The following is a 19,042-nucleotide window of genomic DNA, read 5'->3' on the forward strand; positions in this document are numbered from 1 at the left end:
TCTCTAGTGCTAGATGTGTTGCAAGTGGAATTCCACAAGGAAGTTCACTAGGTCCTTTACTCTTCTCAATCTTTACAAATGATTTTCCATTAGCTCTTGAAAAAGCACAAGTCTCTATGTACTCGGATGACACGACAATATATACACAGGCTCCCACAATCGGTGAGATAACTGATATTCTGAACAAAGAACTGAAAACAGTAATGGAATGGGTGACCAGCAACAAATTAGTGCTCAACATTCAAAAATCAAAAAGTATTGTATTTGGCACAAATTACGTTCTAAGGTCTAAACCGCAGTTGAATCTGATGCTGAATAATGTAGAGGTTGAGCAGGTGGAGGAAACAAAGCTCCTGGGACTCATCCTAGTGAACAATTTATCATGGACGAAACACATAGTCAGTGGTGGCAAAGATGGGGAGGAATATATCTGTCATCAAGAGGTGCTCAGTGTTTTTACCACCGCAACTGACAAAACAAGTCATTGAGACTCTAGTCCTTTCGCAACTGGACTACTGCTCAATGATCTGGTCCGGGGCAAACAAGAGGGACCTGGGAAAGCTGCAACTGGTTCAAAACAGAGCAGCTCGGCTTGCCCTTAGGTGTACACCAAGACATAATGTAAACAAAATGCATGTCAAGCTCTCCTGGACATTAGTCACGGAGAGGCTGATGGTATCACTCCTTGTCTTTTTGAGAAACATAAATGAGCTGAAACATCCAACCTGTCTATATAAGCAACACCTAGCTCTAAAATCCATACATATAAAACGAGACATGCCACAAGAGGTTGCTATCAAATCCCTAAAGCCAAAACAGAGTCTATGAAGAGCACAGTGCTGTATAGAGCCATGGCTGCATGGAACACACTGCCAGATCAGATTTCTAAAGAAACAACTAAAGCAAGCTTCAAAAGACGATTGAAGAGGCATCTAGAAGCCCAAAGACTGTAAATTACACAAGCGGCAGACAGGTTATGGTAAACATACAGCAGCACACCGATTCATATAGGTTTTTTAAACACATGCAGGAATATGGTACTTTCGCTAACATAGACACACACACAGCCTTTCACAGTTATGATGAGGATTGTATTTGTTTAGTTTGTTTTACTCTAAAAGAAGCGAAGGGAGACATTTGGAAAATCACTATTATTATTATTCTTTTTTTGAATTTTTCTTTCCAAGGAAATGGGGAATCAGAAAATAAGCTGTATGTGATGGTTGATATGAAAGTCACTGTTTGAAGGAAAATTGACGCCGTACACGATTTGTATCATTGTCTTGTGACAAATGTTATTTGTGGACCCCAGGAAGATTAGCTGTTGTTATGCACCAGCTAATGGGGATCCTAATAAAATAAACAAATAAACAAATAAACAAATAAACTTACTGTTTGGAGACTCAGTCATTGGTACATGTTCATATACAAAGCCATGCTGGCTAAACTACCACCTTACATCTGCTCACTGATATCACAGAGAGTCACAAGTATTGCCTAAGATCCCAGGACGTGTTTTTATTACATGTACCAAGTGCTAGGACTGTTTTAGGCACTACAGCTTTTATGTGCGCAGCTCCTCTAGCTTGGAACACTCTGCAAAACATTTTGAAAATGAGAATTTTGGTTCCCCTGCATCATTTTAAAGCACAGCTTGATGAAATTATATTTGATACTCCTGGTACCTGTCTTTGTGAATAAGTTTGTAAATTGTACCCCTGCCATTATGTTGTATGTGTCCTTTTTGTTTTCTGTTACATGTGTAACAATGTGCGGCAGGTCTCCCTTGTAAAAGAGATCGTTGATCTCAATGGGATTTTTTACCTGGATAAATAAAGGAAACAAACAAACATTTTGAGCATTTAGACATTTTATTTTGTACTCGACATGATTAAACATTGCTGAAATGGTTGGGGAAATGCCTTGTTGTCATGTTTAATATTTAACTTGTGTTACTTTATATATAAGCGGGTATTAACATCAACCCCTCAAAGAAATCTAAAGGCAGTGTTTACTGGTGAGAAATTCTGTTTCAAGCACAACTTTCCCATTCATGTTTCTTTTTGCTTCAGTAGAAACATTACATAAATACAAATAAAAAATACATTAACAAAACATTTGAAAAACACGTCATGTATGAGCAGTGGGAAGGTTCTTCAGTTAGATTCAAAGAGTTCCTGTACAATACAATTGTTAACTAACTAACATTAAGATGTGTAACAAATCTCTATCATAATGTTAAATATTAAATCTACATATAAATTAAACAACCAATGTACATACATTCTCAGTAGAAAAACAATGTTGTTTTAAGAAAAACATTTTCTGTGGCATTTTGACATTTTCATTTTAGGCATTTAACAGAAACATAACAATCACTTTGAGCAAGTTGTTTATCTGCTTGTTGTACCATAGTCTCTTTTTTAAACAATGATAGGTAGCTATTAAAAACCTATTTAAATGGGTGCTTAAACTATAATAAAATCTTTTAGATTGATAGAACATACGATAAATTAATGTCACATTTTACTATGGCCTCTTCTTTGTGGTTAGAGCTTTTATTACACAGTGTAATTACCTTTATATATACAGTCTATGGTAATTACTAAACGTATAGTTCTCTATATATATCACAGACAAAAGTAATTTCACTATATATTTTTGTCATTTTGACGGCCCATATTTTACAACATTTTTTACAACTTGCAACGACCCATTGAATTCAAATTTTCAAACACATAAATATGCACAAATATGTCTTTCCAAAAGTATGTAAAAATGTGTTCATGAAGTGCTTTGGTTCCCTTGAGAATGTTTATTTTTGGTTTTTATTGCTGTTGTTGGGCAGAATATCGATCCACCTTAGCGTGTCAGTTCAAAGGGAGCCTGTAAAGTCTGCTGGTCGGATCATCATGGCAGTGGACTTCAGTGAGTAGCCCGAGCCTTTCCAGTAGTACCATTTGATTCCATTGAAGCGGTTTGAGTTCTGGCCCTGCTGGTAATACATCCCATTCAAATTGGACGGACCACAGGCATCAAACCACCAACCTAGAACATTCAAACACATCTCAACGTTATTTCCTCAAAGACGATGTTGCATGCATCTCTGTAAAATAGGAAGGGAATTTTCTGTCTTTCTAAGGTCTGATATGGAAATCTGTTTTAAGAAAAGGCAATTTGAGTGGGCCATAAGCTGTTGGTTTATTATACTGTCTCATAACCACTGAAAAAAGAGATAGAACGCATTGAAATATTCTAATACGTAGCTACCCATCTTTAAGTAATGTTGTGGTGGCTGTAGGTGCATTTATACACTTCAAAATGTGTTTTTGAATTTAGAAAGCAGTGAATGAGAGTTTAACAGCACACAGCAATTCAGAGCAATTTAGATTTGTCTATATATATATTCATATACAGATTGCAGGGTTTGTAAACTGTGCCATTTTGAGACTGCCTGCACTCCTGTTAATCCTGAATATTGGCTGTTAAACTGTAACATCTACGCCAAATAGAGAACAAATAAGCATCAAATTACATTTGTCAAGCTATAATAGCGGTTGCGTGGCTTTTCTATAGCGTATTACATGTTATGGCATCACACAAGCTGTAGAAGCTACTTGTAAACTGTGGCATTACACACAGTACACTGGCAGTATTTGTCATGGTGTCAAGGCAGACATTTCACATTCGGCTGCATCTAATTGGCTATGACAGTAAAATTGCTACTGCTCTTATGTAGAGATGCTGTCAGAGATTTTCATTTATTGTGGACAGATACCCCTTAGCGGTTTATCTCCCAGGAGATGATATGTTGAAGAATCAGGATTTTAAAAAAATAAAAATGTAAGCAGTTATAGCTAACCTGTCATAGTAGTTAATGGGAGTAGCTCGTGTAACATTGTTCAAGAAAACTGAAAACTACATTTTTTAGTCAAAACTAAGGCGTGCAATATGGTTTTACATAATTTGGTTTTAAACAGATGTACCACATTCATTTAATTGTCTGCTAATTCAAAACAGGCAGATTTATATTTGTAATGGCAGATTTAGCTTTTGTTTCTTACTGGGTCAGTGCCACTCTGTCACGATTGAGCATAATTTGCATATGGAGTCCTCCGTGAGAGACCCCTCATGGGAAAAAAGGGAAAGGGTTTTCATGCTTCCATGCTCACTTGGCAGACCCTTATACAGAGGGACACTAACTTCTGGCAGCGAAGTCACTTTCAAGGGAATGGAGTAGGACCTTTAAGCTACGAGGAGAGAGGGAAAAGCTCTTTTCCCAGGCTATTAATGTCAGCCATTGTAGGGGCTGAATTCCCCAATGAGTTGATCAGTGATTAACTCTGAGCTAATTGTGCTCTTTGACCTGGCCACAAAAGTACGGAGCCCTTAAAATGCCCTTGAAGATTTTTGGGGGAGAAGTGGCAATATTTGGGTGGGTTGGAGTTTGTTTGAAAACAAGTGCCCTCACAAAATCGACGTGACAATGATATTTCCTGGTGAACAAGAATTAATAAGCAGAAGTTGTTTACAAAGAAAATGTGTTTCTTACCCCCTGTTGTCAGTTGTGAACATTTGCAAACACATTTGTCGTTGTCCGCATCCTTTGTACTGAAATCACTTCCTGGCTGCCCGATGCTGCTTATTTTGCCTGCCGTTCCACTGAAGCCTTTAAGGTGTATCCTGTAGAATGGGAAAGGAAAAATGAAGGAAGAGGAGGAGGAAATCCGTGATTGCCATTCCTCAAAAGGCAACGTCCAACTGTTCCTCGGCCATAGCTTGTACCAGATCTCAAATGGGGTTTGGCATTAGGATTTAAGTGTTTGCTATTGGCATTAAAGTTTCATCTTACTTTATTTGTGTTAACATTTCTGCTTTTTATTACAACCAGCTTGTTGATTTCATAATTTTAGCTATTTTTAATCTTTTAACCAACGTTTCTGCGTTATGCTATTTGTGCAGCATCGTCCTTGTAGAAATGATTTGGAGTTACTGAGCCAACTAACTGGAGACCAAATTGGTCATAGTCAAGTGGAGTTTAGACAAGAAAGAGCTGTGTTGAATCGGAGCATTTCAAGGTCTGTTTGTCAAATTGAAAGGAAGTATCCATTCCACTCCTGAAATCAGCTTTGGTTTGGAAAAGAAAATACTTGAGAGGGTTCTGTTATTGCCAAGATGTGCAGACTAAATTACATTGCATTTAGCTGACGCTTGTATCCAAAGCGACTTACAATAAGTGCATTCGACCAGGAAGACACAACCTTGAAGAAAACAGAATCATATAAGTACATCAGGTTTCATAGAGCCAAACATTTCAAGTGCTACTCAACTGGCTATAGATAAGCCAGTCCTTTATTAGTATATAAGTGCTTTGTTAATAATTCTATCGCTCGAGGTAGAGTCGAAAGAGATGAGTTTTCAGTCTGCGCTGGAAGGTGTATAAGCTTTCTGCTGTCCTGATTTCAATGGGGAGCTCATTCCACCATTTTGGAGCCAGGATAGCAAACCCTCGTGTTTTTGCTGATGGGAACTGCAGCGAGGGTGCAGCGAGTCGTTTGGCTGATGCAGAGCGTAGTGCACGCACTGGGGTGAAACAAGACATTTTATGTATTTCCTATTTTTCACCGAGCAGTTTTATTGCATTTTCTTTGGGCTGGTGCCAGTGCATTAGTATCAGGGAAGAAGATGGTCACACAGAAAAGAAACATCGTCCAGAGGAGTTTCTTGAATGTGTTTTGCTTTTGAATAGATGTAGGAGGTCAGCATCTATGACCATGAGCTAGTTTACAGGAGGTAAGTATGTATGATACAGTCCAGAGGGCTCTGTTTTCCTTTGGACTGTATCATACACAGTTGTGAAATACTAGCTAGGAGTTAACAACCAGAGCTTATTCCGTACAAAATCACCACGAGCACGCTCAGCCTGAACATTAAATCTGTCTCATTTTCACTGTCAGAGAAACACTTATAGAGAATTAGCCAGATATTTAGACATTTCCCTCATTATTCCATTCATTTAATTGCTTAAAAAACCCAGAAGGGTTGAAAAGGAAGCATAGAAAATGTTGTATCAAAAGATAATTGCAGCCAATTTGCTTATAGCTTTAGGAAGATATTTATGTATAGAATATATATCAATAACAGTGGGATACTGAGTGCTTCAGAGATGCTTTTATTTTTTCAACTAGGAGGGTTTCCTCTGTATGTTTTCAATGACATTTATTCATTTGGTTATTATTATAATTGCAAGGCTTTGAGGCTGTGCTTTAGTAGACTTCAAAAGCACTGTTAAAAGAGACACTCATATGCTGATGGGCATTTTTGTCCTTAATTACTTGTTCAATAGTTTTTTTACCAAGCAAATAACACACAAGGTTCTATGATGTAGTCAGTACAACGTACCTGTAATTTTGTGCTTCACTGTCGAGAGAAAACTGATCATATTGTGAGAATTCTGAGTTTCCTTCCCAGTCACTCAGCTGGATCCTCAGTTTGTAGGACTGTTGAGTTGTCATTCTGGAGACAAATTCATTTCCTAACCAGAATTCACCTGAAGGTTCTCCAAACCCCTGAAAAGACATAAAATAAATGTAATCATACCGTGTTGAACTCCTGCAGGAGAGGCTTGTGGGTCACTTTCTCTATTAACAAAACAGCAAACAGTCAATTTCACATTCAAAATTAGATACTTAAAAAAAAGTATGCCAGTTTAAATTAGCTTGAATTGTGGTAAGAATAAATTAGATGGCATGAAAGCATTTTTCTGCAATGATTGCTTATCGGGGACTTGAGACTCTTTTTGGCACTTTTATCTTCCATTTGGTGCAGGCAGTTATTGGGTATTTCCTCTAACAGAGTAGAATCCAGAGGCTTTTAAGACTCTTCCAGTGAAAAGCCAAAACCAAATCTGCTCTCTGTATTGTTTTGCAATTGGAATGAAAACCGTAGCCTAGGTTATATTTCTTCTTGATAGCTTTTACCTTTTTGTACTCTTGCCACGTACGGTGGAAGTCAACATGGCCGTCAAAGCGTTTTTGTAGTACTGTCCACCCACCTCCTTCTGTCTCCATGTCACAGAAAGCCTTCACACACAAGCAAAAAATAATTGCTGCAATTATTAATTCAACATAAATGCTCTGTAAAGAATACATGCTCATTTTTAATTAGTCATTGCCACCCTATTTGAGCTTGGGCAAAACAAATGTGAGTCTGTGTCTTATTCTCTGAAAAGTTTCTAAGGAGATCACAGTTTCAGCTCAAGCATGCACATCATTAATGACAGTCTGAGAACATTTTTCATTTAACTTTCCCGCCTCAAACACAATACAGTCCACTAAGCCAAGGGCTTTATTCACTGGGTTGTGTAAATGTGGGTGGGTCATAGTCTGACTCAGTCGTTCAGGCTTACTTTACCTTAACCTCTATTGTAGTGTTGGGTAGAGTGAGAGTGTATACTCCACTCTGGGTGTTCCCTGACTTGAACACAGCAGCACAGTCCATGAACGTTGTAGGAGTGTCCTGCATCATGACAGTTTTGCTCTCTGCAGAAGAAATAAACCTTGTAAATCTGACACAAAATTGTACAGAATCTAACTATCCTCCTTTGATAAGGTCACATTTACTGAGAATATAGGTCACTTTCATTGCTCCATTGTTACTGCTTTAACAGGAAATCATGCGGTAATTAAAGATAGATAGCCTGCCTTTGTGAAGTTCACAGCGCGATAACAGTGTCATATTGATTTACAGCAGACTCTATGTATAGGCGGTTCCCAAGTATGGATGTGTTCTACAAACACACATTTAAGAGTGCATCCAACAGGTTATGATGACCTGAGGTTTGGACTCACCTCGAGACGAGCCGGCAGAGATGGTGTGAATGAGGTTGTTGACGGTGTCTAGTAGCTCCTGCTGCTGGAGCTGCAGTGCAGTGTTGTTAGGGGACACTTTGAGCAGCTGCTGCTCCAACTGGCCTATGATGGCCGTCTGCCTCAGTATTAGAGTCTGAAGTTGCTCTTTTTCATCTCTAAGCGTCTTCAGCTCCACCTGCCTCTGCTCCTCCATCTCATCCACCTTTTTCTCCAGAAATCTGAGGAGAAGCAGGCAACACGTTGAGCATCAAGCTGAGCCCATAACTGTTAGAGACCATTGAATTATCTGATGTCCTCACCTGCTTTTGTCATTTATCTTGCTGATATCATTTGTTTGGACAATTAGTTGTTTTTCCAGCTTGTTGGTTGACAAGGAATTTTCAAGAAGTTGCCGTTCAAGTCGAGTTGTTTGTTGAATTACCTACAAATCAAATAAAAAGGTAGAGCTGTTTAGCCGGGTAGTCTCTAAGAGACACCTTGTGAAATTGTTTGTTCGTCAATCAGTAGATCTTTAAATATAAAAGGAAAGTATAAGATTATGTAGTTCTCATCAACTTAAAGAAGTGCTCAAGATCCTACAATACTTCAAAAATGATACAGATGTATCTGACATTTCTCCATATTGTGTTGAAAATAGTATGAAAATAATAACATGACTTGTAGCAATTTAGAAAAGTGAAAGACATGAAACATACAAGAAGGTGTATAAAAAACCTTCACCACAACCTAAAAAGGTTTGTCTGTCAACAGGCATTTTATCAATAATCCTTTTGGACACCAAGTTCTGTCTTCAACAAATGCTTAGTTCGCACTTAAAAAGTGAACAAACAGCCATTTGAAAAAATGTGACAGGAAAGAACGACCGAGTTCCAATACAGCAGACATACCTGAACAAGGGAAACGTTAAAAACTACGTATTTTCACGGACAGATGTATTGAACTAAACTCTGGGGTTGGGGACCTTGCCTCTAATTTCCCACTTCGGAGGAACTGAACTCAGCAAAAAGCAGGTTGTTTACAGGGATCGCAGCTATGTGTCTGCAGTGGAGCTGTTGATGCCTTTGAACAGACGGATGTGTGATTGTGACAAACTGATAGACCCTTTCTGTGGGAATACTAGTGTGCTAATAACAGGAAATGCTGTACAGTTGGCTCACATAAGGTCATTGACGTGTAGCCACAATAATAAACTGACGCATTCATTCTTGTTTTTCCCTGTGCTTATTTTTTTCAAAGCAAGGTATTGCAGATCACACGTAGATTTGTACCTTTGACGTGAAATAAATAGATTTACTTGATCATAAAATTGTATCATGTATGCCGAAAAAAGGACTTGCACCACATTTTCTTTAGCATGTTATATTGTTGAGAAGTTGTTCTGTTGCTAAGGTATCATGTTTGCACTTTCTAGTGTTGTGTACTGTTGTGTTAAAAGTAGCAGGAAGTTGGGGCTTACCTGTGCCTCCACGTTGGACAGTTTCCTTGTTTGCTCTGCGGTTTGACTCAGCAGGTTTGTTCCGATTTCAATCATCGTCGCTGTGTGGTTTTGTACAGCAGTCTGTTGGATTTGGACGATGTCCTGCTTCATATTATCCTGTATGTAGTTCTCCAGCTGCAGCACAGAAAAAAGACAATTTGAAAAAGTGAATTATTGTGCATGGCCAATCCTGTATTACATATTATTTTGTTTTTTATTTTAAATAGTGTAGAAATGTATTCTTCAAATGAAACCATGTTTTTCTTATCGTTGGTTAGGTGGATTGTATTTCTTTTAAATCAATGAAATGATTTGAGGGGGTTTATTAATCTGTCCAGATAAGACCTTCTCTGACTTAACCCTGTCCGTATGACACTTGTTGATCATAGCAATAATACAATGAGCATGGATGCCCTCAGGGGGGGAAAGGTCAACGTTTCATCTTTACGGGATTTGTTCTTAGCTACCTTACAGTATTGCCATTTTTAGACCAAGACCAATCATTAAGTTATTTCCTGCATGGTGTTCCTGAGTGGCAATCAGGTCACGCGACTCGTAAACAGGATGGAAGTGTTAAATGAGGAGTTACATCCTTTGCGAGGGTATGACATGAGTTTACCGGCGGAAACCAGCGTCAGTTGAATATCTTTCTCATCTCCAGTAAGTTTGCATTATCACTATCAGTATTTACTCATCAGTCAGCAACCTTAAACAGCCACTTTTATTATTATTTGTATTGTGGAAAATAGCAAGGACATCTGCAATTAGTGCTAATTTTGTTTGTCTTCCTTTCGTGACGTCAGGTTTGTTTATGTTCGTGGAGACACAAAAGGATGTGTTGTAGGTGCAAGGCTGTCATTTGAAATGCAGGCAGGATGTCCCATCGACCGTCAAGGATCTAATCAGTTGTTTACTCCCGCGCCTCAAAGGCGTCAGTAGGAATGTCTGTTCCTCAACACATTGTTTTCCTCAGCTGTCATCAGCTGGCGCACTGTAAATAGGAACTAAGAAATTAGGAAATGACAAATTTGGTGATTATTTTTGATACGTAAATCTGGCCTGATGGAATTGTCCATGGTTTCTCATTTACATTTTTTGTTAATGCATCAATTTGTAGATGCATGTGCAAACGTAAAATGATAGCAAATACAAAGCATATTCCTCTGAAAAGATGACGATAACTTGTTTATCAGGTAATTCACACTCATTTACCTTTAACCATTCCATCAATCAAGCAACCGTAAAAGAGGTTTATAACCTGAGTTATAAACCTGTGAGTAAATCAAGTTGTATATTATCAATCGCTCTTTTTCTTTACCTAGCTATTCCCATTAAGGGGTCATGGAGAGCTGACACCTTTGACGACATGTTACCCTATGGAACTTATAATCAAAGTTACACTTTTATTATTTTGAAACTCCCATATATCATTTTTTAATGAATTAAGGTTGCATTCAATGTAGCAAGCTTTCAGCTGCTACAGAATGTATTTGTATTGTTTAGCTGTCAAAGAAATGTGACTTTCTCCGACACATCTAACAGCTTGTCTCGGTTAGTGATTGTTCTGGGTCGCTGAACTTATTCAGGCCATATTCACTTCTGATAGACTTTAACAAAAACAAAGTCTTCCAAATGTTTCATTCAGAAATTGTTTATAAAAATGTTTTTGGTTGTTACAAAGCAAAAGTCATTTTTGTTTGAAAGGGCTTAACATCAAACAAACAATGCACCTTTAAAAACACTCACAAACATACTTAAAGTCGGACTGTTGGAACTGCTGTTGACAAGAACCGTGTTGACGGGTCAGAGTAAGGGGCCTATTTTCATTCATTCAGGGTGATGATCACAGAGGGAAAAAACAGGCCAGTGGGATTTTCTAGCACCTGATGGCAGTAACTGGGGTTAGATGGGTTCTGCTTGAACAGAGTGGCTTTCTGATCACTGAAAGTGCTGTTCAGAGGGGAGAGTTTGGGCTGAACACATTATTTTGCTGGCCTGATTAGTTTTGCGGGAGGGTTATGTTTTGTGTTTGGTAGTGAGGGAATTGTACAGGATAAAAGGTTTAATGTTGATAAGATGTATAATATTTACTAGTAAGAATCTGTTTTATATGTTGCTAGTTACAAATCCCATTTGTTCTTTAGGGCAAAGAATCAAGTTAATATTAGTAAAGAACATCTGTGTGGGGAAACTTGAACCATCCCACCTTAGCTGGGATCTCCTCTCCTATATGTATCTTCATGTGCACATTAATGTGGTGCGCTGACACAGCAGTAGAAGCTTCATGATTAATTAGCAATGCTTCTTTGTGTGTAAGAAATATGTAACCTGTCACTTTGTCTGCTGCGCTGTCGGACTTTGTAAAACGTTCACGTGTCTGGCGGGCTTTGATTTGTGAGGCAGCTCTTATTCCTGCTGAACAGATCAGAGCTTGTTTAATGTTACAAGACAGGGTTTGTGTGATCCAGCTGTGATTTGATCTTGTCCTGTCTGGCTCCGCTTGTTTAGGTCTCATCAGTAATAGAAATAGGGAGAAGAAAGGGAGCGAGACAAGAGGCCGTTCACTTCTTTCTCTCGCGCAATTATTTGCTCAGCAAACTGAAAGGGAAGTATGCATCCCTTGTGTGGACACCTGTGTCCAGTCTTTGTCAATCATCAAACCCTAGTGTGTCCTTTAACACTAAAGGAAGTGTTTCACAGACACTCAGCACTCTAAACGCTCTGTTTACACCACTTCTAGTTCAGTCTACATTCCTAAAGAATAAGAAAGACCTTTTGAAAAACTAAAATATGGCCTTTTATTACATTTTGTTTTTTACGAGTTACATAAAACACTACATAAAAATGGTAAATTGATTAAAATGCTCATTTCACCATGATTTTGTCATCAGTTGTGTTAAATGCTGCCATTGAATCACTCAAACATGTTCTGGTATTAGTTAAACGTTACTCATGTTGTTTGGAACCTGTGGTAGTGAATTGTGAGCCTGGGTAATCTGCCCATTGCCTTAAACCAAAATAAGTTGTGATTTAATTCATTTAAAACAAATTATTTAGAAAAACAAGTTTCTGTTGAAACTTCTTTTGGATGTCAAAAATAGTAATGCGCTATCTGTTGAAATATATAACATTATATTCTAGTGGAAAACTTGTGGTCAACATTTAATGCACATTTTCCTCATGCTCAATACTAAGTGTTTAATTTTCTTTAAAATGCTTCCTATTTGTTTCTCCTTTCTGGATAATTAGAAAGGGAGATAATTGTCACCATGACACCTGTGGTAGAGCAAGGGTACATCTTTAGCACATGTTTCCCTCTTGTACATCATAATGGTCTTGGAAACCTAAAAATCCTCTTTTCCTCTGAAACGATCAATTCAATTGAAGTTGGCATGTCGGATAAGAAACTTATATTTCCAATTCAGAAAGGCATTTAAATGAATTGATGATAAGAAATTAATATACAACAATATGCAAATATCATCAATCATATTGAATACAGTATACAAAACATTAAGTAACAATTCATGTTTGCAGCTATACAATTTAAAAGTGTAATCACTCATTCACCACAAAACGTGTTTCTCTCAGTGCAAGGCAGCATGGATATTACATTTTCCGAGGTTCTGGGAGATGAAACTCAGGATACATATTGATTTATTTAAGAAAAACAAAAATCTTACTAATAATCACAGAAGTAACTAGTGTCGGTCTCAACCTCTGTTAATACAGCCTGGCCTTTCTTGGTAGTCTTTTTTTTATGGCCAGGCTGTGTCCACTCAGTCTTCACCTTGTAAACTGTTTTCAATCATTCACCTAGTTTTCTATCTATGACTCTCTCAGTAACTGTACCCAGGCAGTCACAGTCTCATGTATCCCTGTCATATTGTGGTTTGACACTACCTTAAGCAGCCACTGTGTGTTGTTCTCCATGATGTTCTCCAGTTGTTCCAGCCTCTGAGCTGAGTCCTCGTCGTCCACAGGTCCATCCTTCTGATCTGGATAGAAGTAGCTGCTGCTCTGAGTCTGGCAGTTCTCCTGCTCTGGCAGCAGAAAGGTGTAGCTGCACGGCCCGTTTTGAATCTGATATGATCTTTTAACCGCAGCACTGTATCCTGTCCCCAGACCAAGGCAGAAACTTAAAACTAGTAAGTCCACATTCAGCATCTTCATAATAGAGTTAGGTGCTAAGTCTGGTCTTTAGCTTGTTCTTAATCCTCTCTCAATGACTGGATGTCTTTCTCCAGCGGCATCCAAGGGTAAACAATCCTTCGAGGGTCTGCAGATTCCTTTTATTACCTCTCAGTGGGAGGAGGATCAAAAAGCCATCAAGAATTAGATGTAGCGTGTCATTCCCTTTAGGTTACTGGTGGCAGACTGCATGTGCTCGCTTTGCATCAGCCCCCAGCCACTTGTTTGAGCTACTACTGGCCCCTCTGATTAGCTGAGAGTCCAAAACCACTCCCCCCCCCCCTAGTCACTGAGGAGCAGTGAAGTGGGGATTCCTTTCAGTACGCACTCACTTCACATCACAGAGGAGCAGATGCACAAAACTACACACCTTCCACTATATCCTCTACAACACACATGTTTTTGTCTGCTTCAGTTGAACAGCTACTCAGGATGCAGCTGTGCACCTTCAGCATGCTCTGTGATAGTAACAGAGTTCATCCCATTCATTCAGAATTGTTTCCCGGGGACAAACACACTTGCAAATGTGAATGGAGGATCCAAAGGAAGAAATCACTCATTCCACGGATTCTTAACTTGTCTGTATGCTTTATCAATGTTTTAAGCAAAATCTACTTATTTTTCCTTTTTCTGGAAGAAGGTTTTTCATTTTGAAACGCTTTTATGTCTTTTTCATTTTACAAGTTCAAAATGTTATAAAACAGATATTCCTTCAGGTTCTATAAAGTCTCATATCAGTACAAACTACAGATGCAACTTGTTGACCGCTGACCACAAAATAGTTGCTGTTGTTTTTTCATCCGCTTTAGGGTGGATTCCGATGATCTCGTCTGAGTCACAAGTATAATGAGGCATTATCTGCTTGTGACCCTTTACAACAGCAAATCTATGAGAAAGTGATTTTTTCTCTAACAAGAAAATGCATTTGTTTAAAGTGTGGTCGACTTAGTCAAATTGGAACTCTCAGCTTTTCATATGTGGGCATGTCGTGGGTGTTTTCTGTATCCTGTCCCAAACATTCATGTCTACACCAGCTTAAAAATAGCACAACAAAAAGGGACTTCACACAGGGAAACTATTTCACTGTATATTGTAGGTGTGTGTGACTGTTAATACTGTAATTCATCAGACTTATAACTAGAGATTTCTAGAAAAGATTGGAGGTTTTCCAGACTTATTGAAGGCAGTGTTTTTTGGCAAGCTCTGATGTTGATAACCAGAGTATTTTTCAGTCATTCTTTTGGAAAAACATGCCTGAAATGCTTGTTTTACCAAGTTGTTATTCAGTGGCTTGAACAAAAACTGTTCTTTAAACGAGACGCCCCTCGGTTATGTTTTAGAAAACTAGATTTTTATGAACAGATATTGATACAGCTATATCAAAATGTTTTTTATAATTACTTTTTTTGAGGCACAAATGTAAGGTTTGATGTCTTTTCCTCTAATTGGAATATTTAGCTCAGAGTGCTCTCATGCCTCAGTGGGGAACAGAGTGCAGGTGTGTGGAGCAGGAAAGACATTGCCATAGGAGGATGTTGTGTCCTCTACTGCAGGAATGTGTCTCCATCAAAGACAATCTCCTTCTGATTCAGGGGTTTGACTCTTTGCTATTGTCTACTGAATAATCATTTTCCTTGGCATTACAGCATTTCAGTCTCAAATGCACCATTTTTCATTTTGTGTCAGGAAAGCCTTTGATCTGCCCTCTGCAGTCGGATAGAAACGCAGAAACAGAATTGTAGGAATTAGGCTGATATAATAGCTACTGTATAAGGGAAATGTGACATATTTAAGGCATATTACCAAAGAGGAAGAACTTGTCATCATTCCAAAAACATTGACTTTTTCAGGTGTTCAGGCGGATCACTCAAACTTTAGTGGCAACGGTGATAAACAGGACACTAAACATGCTGTCGTACTACGAGCAGACATCGGGAGCACACGTTGTATTTTTTTATGATGAGAGAAATTCTTGCCTTGCTTTATTTGTTACAAATCTGTACAAGCCCTCTGCCTTTCTTGCACAACAAAGAGAAAAGTCAGTCTTTAGCGGCTGCAAATATATCGATTGAATTGTCAGGAGGTGGTGGAATTTCCCATCTGAAAAACCAATTATTCTTTAGTTGGCACTTTACAATGCAATTGACAGTGTTTACCAGAGAAAGCTTACAACTGGCATCTCTATGACCCGTCCTCTAGAGATTTGAAAAATCCAGCGCTGTGGTACTGAGAAATGCAACCACAGGCTTCAGCAAGTTCACAGACTAATACTTAATACAGATGTGAGTCATGAATAATGTATCTTTAAGCAGTATTTACTAGATATGAAATGTAGGAAAATCCAGACTGATGTTAAAAGTTAGTTGGCATGACAATTAGTTTGACCCTGAATAAGAGACCCGTGTCCATGTCTGCGTGGATATATGCACTTCAGTAAATGCTTGACAACATTTTCTGTACATAGAAATATATCCTCATATTGATTTTTAGAGGCTTAGTTTTGTGTTTATTCATTTACTGTATATGTACTTTCTGATTAGCTCTTGTAACATGTTTGTGTTGGACTGTTTCTCCTCATTCTTAAAGCCTCTTTCTCACATAATAAACCTTACATATACTTTTCAATCATTATCTTAAAAGCACACTATGTGGGTTAATCTTAACTTGACCCCGTCTCTGAACTTTTGACCAATCTCTGATTACTTGACGTAAAGTGAAACTTGTGTGAAGTGTGAACATTGACAAAAGACTAAAAGCCTTAAAGCTGGTTTCCTGGCATTCAGCTTCAGAATAGAGCAGATTGTTCCCTTCAGTTTAGCAGCTGACCCTTGCTGGATAGAGAGCGGGCTGCAGTGAGAGCTCAGAGCATCACTCAGCAAACCCAAAAAGAAACACAACCTCAAAGAGATTCACATGCCCTCATTTAGTCAGACAGAGTTCGTAATGCTACATGAAGAATGTGAGCGAAGGAAATGAAATCGAGCACATGAGTTGTCATGGTAGATCACAATAATGCCACTCAGAGTTGAACAGTTAGCAATGAGTTACTGTGATTCTTAAATTATTTAAATTAAAAAATCTGAGGCTACATTGAAAGTTTAAGTGCAACTATAATACTGCTGAATAGTTGGTTTGAAGTTATTTAATGTTATTGTACTCTAACAAACTGTTGTAAGTCCAGCAATAACACATACCAACAAAATATGCTATTTGAATTAGATGTAATGATACATTAAGCCTTTCAGTTGTGCTAGTTTTGTATGTGACTCAAAGCCAAATGCTTACATCCTCTGCTGTATCTCTAGCAGCCACCTTCAGGCCACTCTCAGTATTGAATCCTATGATCGAATCACAGTTTCAAACTTGTGACTATGACTTTTAAATTAGTTTTTTTCTGGCTTCAGTCAATATTTAATTTATTTTTTCATCAAGGACAGCTAAGATGTCATGGTTAGCTTTATTTGAATGTTTATTAGAGAAAACATTGATCCATTCAAACGATAAGAGAGGAACGTTTCTTGAACTCAATGAATACAGGGGGAAGTATGGCAGAAATCCAACAATGTTTCAGAACAATCTTGTTTAGAAGAGTTTGGAGGACAATTAGCCGGATGTTGATCTAACTCTTAATGCTCTCTAACGCTGTGTTCCAGTAAAAGTCGAAGGTCAACATTTCTCAGTTTAAGTTTCCAATCCCCAGGATTTTCAGGTGCATGACACAGTTGACTGATAAAGTGATATTCTTTTGGAGAGTGTACTCCCAATAGAACTCCAGCAGTGCAGCCTTCTTGCATAAATAAACAGAACCGTTTTCCCAAATAACTTTTGTGCAGGAGAACAACTTTTAGAGATTGTTTCCCATAACAATCTACGTCGTAACATTGGTGAACTATTTTGACATAACTTGTATTTACATGCAGAACAAGTATTACTATATGATGTTTATTTCTTAAATTGAAAGCAGGCAAATACACCTGACATTGCATTTTAGTTGATGGTTTACAATTTATAATGTATGCTTCCATTGTTGTGTGCCATCACACAACTGCTACTTCATAAAGTCGGGGTAGATGAATTTGTCCTGAGAATAAATTCTTACTTTCACTGAAGACATGTGGACATGTCACAGCAGGAAACACACAGGTGTAAATACCCAGCTCCCCCTGACAGGTGGTTTAATCTAAACGTGAACAAATGGATACATTTTTACGTTTCTTTTCCCAGATCTGTCGTCTCCAGAGGCACCTGTCGGCCGGGGAGCACCAGCAGGATCTGTTCCAGGACCAGCCCGCCATGTTTGTGTCCCAGCACTCGCAGCCACCCACCCAGAGTCTGGAGGAGCTGATCGAGCTCTGTGGAGGGACGGTGTGCAAAACTGTGCGGCAGGCGGGCATCTGCATCGGGAAGTACAACGGCAGGAAACCAGAGGGAAGCAGGGTCCTGTCAGAGCAGTGGGTGCTGGGTAAGATCATTTCTGTGTAACATGCTAAATGACTATATTCTGCTGCTATTAATTGTTCCTCTCATTTGTTTGTGATTTTATTTCAGATAGTATCATGCATTTGAAGCGGCTGTCATACGATAACTACGACTTGGAGTGAAAGCTGTGAAGTTTATTTTTAGTGCTTTTAATGTTAGACAGTGCCTGGTCAAATGCCCACAGTTTCTACCTTACAGTGCTCTTGCCTGTTGTGTTCAAGGGCCAGGTCCTCTCAATATTCAGCTTTTATACCATTTTATTCACTGGTTAGGTTACCATGGAAACCTGTTACCTCTGAGGAATATCAACCCTTCAAGATACTGTGAAGCATCGAAAACTGCACCGACATCAATCCTTCATTATTTTCCTTTTTTCATAAAGTAGTAACCACTGATATTGTTTTTCATTCTTAACAATGTGATTCTAAAATACTTGCTGACCCAGTTTAACAGTCTTATAAAATAACATACTGTAACATGTTTGTGCCTTAATAAATTCTTTATCAAAATGTGGATTATCATGATTAGTTTTTAGGTTCAAATCTGAAATGTAACAAGATAAATGTAACTGTGTCTGGTGACAGGCAACAAATGAACAAGCTGCTTTCTCACTGTGTAGACTCAGTCATGTGGAAGCAGCAGATGGAAAGTAAAAAACGTGCTCATTACATAGGTACCAGACTCTTGCCTGAGAATATCTAGTTACTATACACTTGCTTTCACTATTTCAGTGATTCACAAGTATCATGTACATGCATGTGCATGTTAAGGTCATAACGAATAAGGTGAAGCAAGTTTGTTAAGGTTGTTTAGACTGCACCATTCAGACCAGAGGCAAGTTGAAGTGCTTTAGGGGATTTAGAAATACTTACATATATTAAATAAACAGTTTGAGATTGACAGAAGTTATGTATCTAATTTAAGCAGAAATATTTTCAATCGGCTTATAGTTTAGGCAAACTCCAGGACATATAGAGTGGTTTGAATAGTCAATAATGAATACATGTTTTATCTAAATCAATAA

The 19,042-nt window shown here is 38.3% G+C and overlaps 2 protein-coding genes across 5 annotated transcripts in view; one reads left to right on the forward strand and one right to left on the reverse strand.

Annotated features, from left to right (window-relative positions):
- Positions 1-18,527, forward strand: part of mcph1 (microcephalin 1) — a 37,861-nt gene extending 19,334 nt beyond the window's left edge. For 3 of the 4 annotated variants that reach the window (XM_034201743.1, XM_034201746.1, XM_034201744.1), the window contains 2 exons: positions 17,764-18,001; positions 18,088-18,527. In XM_034201743.1, the coding sequence (XP_034057634.1) occupies positions 17,764-18,001; positions 18,088-18,140 (291 nt within the window). In that variant the 3' untranslated portion in view covers positions 18,141-18,527. The remainder of the gene's footprint in view (positions 1-17,763; positions 18,002-18,087) is intronic. The other variant, XM_034201745.1, reaches the window with a different exon arrangement.
- Positions 1,853-13,780, reverse strand: angpt2a (angiopoietin 2a). Its single transcript, XM_034201747.1, has 9 exons — positions 13,252-13,780; positions 9,328-9,483; positions 8,171-8,292; positions 7,851-8,089; positions 7,414-7,541; positions 6,981-7,082; positions 6,403-6,569; positions 4,553-4,683; positions 1,853-3,048 (listed from the first exon to the last, which is right to left on the reverse strand). Exons 1-9 carry the CDS (start codon positions 13,519-13,521, stop codon positions 2,876-2,878), a joined length of 1,488 nt encoding a protein of 495 aa, XP_034057638.1. The 5' UTR covers positions 13,522-13,780; the 3' UTR covers positions 1,853-2,875.
- Positions 18,528-19,042: the final 515 nt, after the last annotated feature.

The sequence above is a fragment of the Gymnodraco acuticeps genome, unplaced genomic scaffold, assembly GCF_902827175.1.
Source record: "Gymnodraco acuticeps unplaced genomic scaffold, fGymAcu1.1, whole genome shotgun sequence".
NCBI classification, from domain to species: domain Eukaryota; kingdom Metazoa; phylum Chordata; class Actinopteri; order Perciformes; family Bathydraconidae; genus Gymnodraco; species Gymnodraco acuticeps.

What these genes read in the sequence shown, in the direction of transcription:
- angpt2a (XM_034201747.1), bottom strand. Translation starts at nt 13,521, where the DNA reads ATGAAGATGCTGAATGTGGACTTACTAGTTTTAAGTTTCTGCCTTGGT. An exon ending in TGTCCAACGTGGAGGCACAG is followed by an intron (nt 8,293 to 9,327) that starts GTAAGCCCCAAC and finishes TTTGATTTGTAG; the next exon opens with GTAATTCAACAAACAACTCG. An exon ending in ACACTACAATAGAGGTTAAG is followed by an intron (nt 7,083 to 7,413) that starts GTAAAGTAAGCC and finishes TTGTGTGTGAAG; the next exon opens with GCTTTCTGTGACATGGAGAC.